At 34.5% G+C, this 6,000-nt stretch overlaps 1 protein-coding gene across 1 annotated transcript in view; it reads left to right on the top strand.

Moving 5' to 3' along the window:
- Positions 1 to 809: 809 nt before the first annotated feature.
- The window catches only part of ARHGEF33 (Rho guanine nucleotide exchange factor 33), a gene marked incomplete at both ends in the record, with an annotated part of 33,684 nt that continues 28,493 nt past the window's right edge, over positions 810 to 6,000 (top strand). The window contains 2 exons of the mRNA XM_081320528.1: positions 810 to 831; positions 5,400 to 5,449. Of these exons, the coding sequence (XP_081176654.1) occupies positions 810 to 831; positions 5,400 to 5,449 (72 nt within the window). The remainder of the gene's footprint in view (positions 832 to 5,399; positions 5,450 to 6,000) is intronic.

Here is a 6,000-nt window from a genome sequence, read left to right as displayed (position 1 = left end):
CCTTCATTCATCAGATTAAAATATTCACGTCTACCTACTTACTCATATGTACCTATTTTCTCCATAACATGAACCATTTCTGAGAGATTCTGGAAGTAATGTTCATAGGATTCTTGCCCTTCCACCTAGAGATACAGTAAAGAATATAAAAATAAATAGACAGAAAAAGCCACGTCCCTCCAGACATCTAGGTGGCATTAACCTTGTTAACCTTTCACAAGGCTCTGAAGACCAGGCTGTTCTTCCAGGTGTTTGGGCGGGGGTTAAGCAACCTCTGCTGGTAACTCTGCTTTTATGCTTTAAGTCTATTGTTTTAATTTTGGGTGTCATGGTTTAGATGGTGAAGTGTTGTTTTAATTTTGTATGTTACCCGGTTACTCTTGTGAGATGGGTAGAAGTCATGTAAATAAATAAATAATCAAACAGGCAGCACAAAACGTATGGCCAGTACGGAGTCTTACTGAGCTATAACTAAAAACAATGAGGATTTAAGAATGGAAGTAGGTTGTTTCTTGATTTGAAAAGCTTCATTGAGAACAAAAGTATCTTGGCTTTCTCTTCTCAGTAAAAACTTTCATAGAAACTCTTAGTGGTACTTGTTTTAGAGAAGAGCCAAATACTATATAACTACACTGATAATCAATAACCTCATTATATTTTTTTCTTCCATTAAAATTAGGAACTCTTTCATCTAATTCATATGTAAAAGTTCTTCAAAAAATATGGGATGGATTTTTCCCCTCAGTAAAATTTCAAAGTGGGAAATATATTGACTGAACCTGAAACAATATCCAACATATTTAAGAAGCATGGACTCAAATAGAAAAGAAGGTAACTAATATATTTAAACTATTTAAATTCTTCTTTATTCTTACATAATACTGTATTTAGCAAATTTTAGAAAAACATTCAAAATATAAGACAAAATATAAAACAAAACAATAATGCTGAAGGAATAATCTGTGATGGAAAATGCTAAAAAAAATCATGGCTTTGGCATATGGAAGCAAAATGCTGTGCATGTAGAAGCCAATTAGTTCCTGAGCAAAACCTCATTTGGAGAGGTTGCTAACATGAATCCCATAAATTCTGGCCAATATCCAATTTGAGATAAATGTTATTAGAGCTCTGTGTAGTCCTTGTTATTGAGAGGAGAAACAATAAGCCTAAATTGCAAATACGATTGAAAGTAGTAATAGACATTTATATTCCTGTATCTGTTGTCCAAACCTTGGGAGATTGAATAGACAAATAACAATGAACCATGGATTGGCGATCCAATTTCTGTTCCAGTTCTAAGTGTTAAACGAGGACCTCTACTTCTAGAGATAGGATTTTTGTGTATCCTTATTGGACAGGCTTTGTTCCCCTGTTCCAAGGCCTCTTTAGTAGAAATGGGATGAGACAGCTAATTAACAGGAGAAACAAGTCATCACATTAATCAGGAGCACTGATCCTAGGAAGAGAAGGAACCCCATTTTGCAGGTAGGATTCATGTTTTATATGTGTTAATACCATACTTCATTTACAACAGCACCAAACTTCTTTGTCTACTGACAATGATTACAAAAACAAGTCATTGACTTGTGAAGGTTATGCATGTTACAATCAAAAAGAACATCCTCCCCCAATAAATTAAAAACATTGGTTGGTATATAAAAGGTTTACATCTCCAATGGCACCTCAGAAAACAAAGTGTTGCAAATAGTACCTTTAAGAGTGTCAACAAGAAACATACAAAATAGTAAAAGTTATGGGCTAAATGTTATGATAAAGAGACATACAATATATAAAGGCATGAGTGTTGTAGGGCATGGTAGATATAGAATCAAAGATATGCAGTTATGTCATTCCAGAAATTTAAAATTCAGAATTGAAGTAAAAACATGTCATGATGAATAAGATTAAAGTGTGATATCTGTGAAAATGAGTAGTATGTATTACATATTTTTACTGCTGACCTATCCCAAGCAATCTTGAATCTGTTTTTAATCTTCATTTTAAGTGAGAAAAAGCTGTTGCAGTTCATACTTATAAACTCTTTCTCCAGGTAGTTTCTGACCATTGTGGTAACTTCTCAAACAACCAGAAGAGCTGAAGCAGGTTAAGTGCCTTGTGTTTATTATATTGACCGGAGTCCTAGATTTCAGAGATGCCATCAAAACCTGGCTTTTTCTACAGGCTTTGGAGATGGGAATGTTGTGAGCATCTTTGGAGATTAATGGTTGCCAGATTTTTATTTTAGTCCTAGGGCTATGCTTTGTACTGTACTAATACATGTTTTAGGTTTTATGTGTTATTCTAATTAGGATATTTCAGAAGTTATTTTACATTAGTGGGTGGGTGGATATTATATAAAAACTGTGCCTGGAAATCCCATTTACTAGTATTGGCTGAAGTGGAAATTAATTTTAGGGTGTTTTCAATTAACTGAGGTCCCCATGGGAAGTAAGACACACAGGATTTAGATTAAAATGATTAACCATCTCAGTATATCTGGATGTGTTGATTTTTTTGAAATCAGAGGCTTTCTGGGATGTTGCACATATTTAGGATGTAACCATAGGTAAAGGTAAAGGTTCCCCCGCACATGCGTGCTAGTCGTTTCCGACTCTAGGGGCCGGTGCTCATCTCTGTTTCAAAGCCGAAGAGCCAGCGCTTGTCCGAGGACGTCTCCATGGTCATGTGGCCGGCATGACTAGACGCCAAAGGCACACGGAACGCTGTTACCTTCCCACTGTAGTGGTCCCTATTTTTCTATTTGCATTTTTACGTGCTTTCGAACTGCTAGGTTGGCAGAAGCTGGGACGAGTAACAGGCGCTCACTCTGTTATGCAGCACTCGGGATTCGACCCGCCAAACTGCCGACCTTCTGATCGACAAGCTCAGCGTCCTAATCCACTGAGCCACCGCGTCCCTTTTGTAACCATGTATGTAACCAAATTGGGCACTTTGTGAACAATGACTAAATTAGGAGATTGGCACATTAATAAAATCGCTGCCATGGTGGTCATGGCTCTCCTATCCTATCCTGCCCTGTCCTGCCTCCAGATACTCCTGTTAAACCTTTTAAACTCTTTTTTTCTGGTTAGTTCGGCATATTTCTAAAGCAATTTTATATTACCCACATTTTTATTTTTGAAAAATAACAAGTAATAACAAAGTTACAACTTCATTAAATTTATTTATTTAGATTTTTAAAAACAATTCTGAGGTCAATGTCCAGTCATATTCTTAAAAAATATATATATAAAGAGATGGTTTATTTCATGATCCCCACAGGAATCCGACTTAACCATTGTATAATAAAAGATGTAGATTTTCAAATGTCTATACATGCAGACTTTCCTCATTCATTGATTTCTTTACTAATTTATTGTAAATATGATACTATATATTTGTTATAAGCAGAGCAGACCAAATGGATAGAAATACTAGGACATTAGCGAAGAAGAAAGCATTTAAAATTTGACCTCTGGTAAATCTGGATTAAATCCTTTATAACCAGGGAATGAAAAATATTTAGATCAGATTCACAACATTAAACTACTATTTGTTTAGCTATGGTCTATTGGATAATTTAAAATTGATTAGGTCAATACATTGCCCTTAGCTATAAATTATAGCTTACAAACCACATTGGTTAAGTTCACATTGGTTAGGGTTGGGGTTTTAATACGTCTTAATTATTGTTTTAACCTTGGGCATTTATTTAATCGCTTTTAACTTTTGTATTCTGTTTTGTATTTATTGCCCTGTACACCGCCCTGAGTCCTTCGGGAGAAGGGCGATATAAAAATATAATAAATAAATAAATAAATAAATAAATAAATAAATAAATAAATAAATAAATAAATAATGCTAAACCAAAAATAATATGTTAACCTATTCCCAGACAGCAAATTGACTTGTTCTAATGATAAACTAAGAGTATCAAAAGTATACTGGAAGGTTTAGGAAGATTCTCATAAGGTGATGGAGCAGCAAGAAACTATTTTAGAACAGCCAAATTAGGCCAAAACATACATCACAATCTTTGAGATGAGAAGTGCTGAAAAGTTTTCAATCCTTACAGTTTGAGAAGTTTGATTTGATTTTCACTAATGAGAGCCTAATCCATTTTAAGAGAAATGCCTTGGAGTTCTTTGGTGAACAATTAAGAGGTTTTCTTTTTCATCTAATCTCTACACTTCCGATTAACACAACTATAATTCTCATCATTCCCAATAGAGGGGTGTCTGACTGGGAGAAAATAACCATTTCCAGTTTTATAAGGTTTATTATGCAGAACAGTATTTAGATTTCTTTTGTATCCCATGTTTGTTGTAAAACTATTGCACAAATGTTATTAGATTATTTTGTCTCTACATGCATAGAAAAATGGTATTTTAAAATATATTAAACCAGTAGGTCTGCCAGTCCATATCTTAAGAGGAAGGTTTTGGAAGGTGAAAAATACGGGGAAAGGATTTTAAGTGCATTTTTAGGCATCTGGGAATAAATAATCCCAGAAAGGAATTAGGACTAAATTTAAAGTATTTGGAAATCTTCTAAGTCGTAACTTTTCTGGGGCAATTTCTAGATCATCCTAATATAAAAACATCTCACATGGAATATTACTACTTATAGATATATGTAGAAAACTGGGTTCATTAACTGAATATCTGACCTTTGGTAGCAAAAACATGCAGTTGTTTTTTGCCCTAGAGGCAAAACCCTAAATATAACGGAGATAAAAAAAGTAAATTGGAATAAATGAAGGAAAAAAGTCCACAAATGAAATGGAACTTTAAAAAACAGTTGGCTTTAACACGAGGGGGGCAGATCTTGTACCTTCGCTGCCATTATTTTTCCACGTATTTACAAAAAATTAACTGGAGTAAATGAGCACTGGAATCAATTTTGTATTCCATTGCATGTTCACAGCATAACACTTCCATCACAGTACTGGCCACTTCTGCACAGCTGCAGGGATATCCACAGGGTTTTTAAAAAGGTCAAAATGGAGGCAGTGAGCCACAACTGAAACACGGCTGCTTTTTTACACGTATTGTGTCTGCAACACACCATTGAAAAAGTGTAGGGTTTGATTATGTGGTTGCCATCTTGTTTATTTTTCGACCTCTCTGTGAAGATGTCATAACATCTATGTATGTATACTGTACACATACACACACATACACATCCTTATTGCAAAAAAAAATCCTGTAATTGTGAGAAATTGTACAAAAAGGGATCAGAGGTTCAAAACAGGACTGTGTGTTCTACAAAAGGGAGAACTTTACATCTTGAACAAATTGCAAATTACTCTGCTCCCATTTATATATATATATATATATATGTATATATAGTAAGTCTAATAAGTCAAGTTAATTGACTGAAGTTCTTTATCCCCACAGGAGAAAATGAAAGTGTGCCAGTGATTAACCCTGCAACACAGATTGCCCAGGTAAAAAAATGAGCAAAATGCTCTAAAGAATCCCAGATATATAAAGAATTAGTGAGGCTTTTGAAATTTCAAAGTGTAATTCAAACTAAATTTAAAAAAATCAATACAAAACAAATTAATTGTAATTATTTGATATGTTAATTATACTAATAAAAAATATTTTTTATATTTAAAACATCCTTTCTCATTCTGTTTTATGGCGCTTACCTAGACTATAACTCCACTTTTTAGGGCATGTGTAGATTATATACCTCCCTGCCCTTTTCTTATAATGCCCTGGCTAAGAAGGAGTTCAGATGCATATACGCAAAGCTGCCCACTGGATATCTACCAGATCAAGGCAGTCCACAAAATACAGAAAGGTTAATGTTTAAAACCCACTATTTTCTATTGGATTTAAGGCTATTCACATTTTTGAAGGAAAAGTCTTCATCATGGTTCAGTCCAAGCCGGGAATAAACAACATGGCGAATGCTTTAGAAAGAAGGTTGCAGTTTATTGAAGAGGAGAGCCAGACAGGAAGATGGCTCTGGAAGAAAAGAAAGAGAACG

Source organism: Vipera berus, assembly GCF_964194415.1.
Source record: "Vipera berus genome assembly, chromosome: 1".
In the NCBI taxonomy this organism is placed as follows: Eukaryota; Metazoa; Chordata; class Lepidosauria; order Squamata; family Viperidae; genus Vipera; species Vipera berus.
This window is presented reverse-complemented; position numbering and strand designations above follow the sequence as displayed.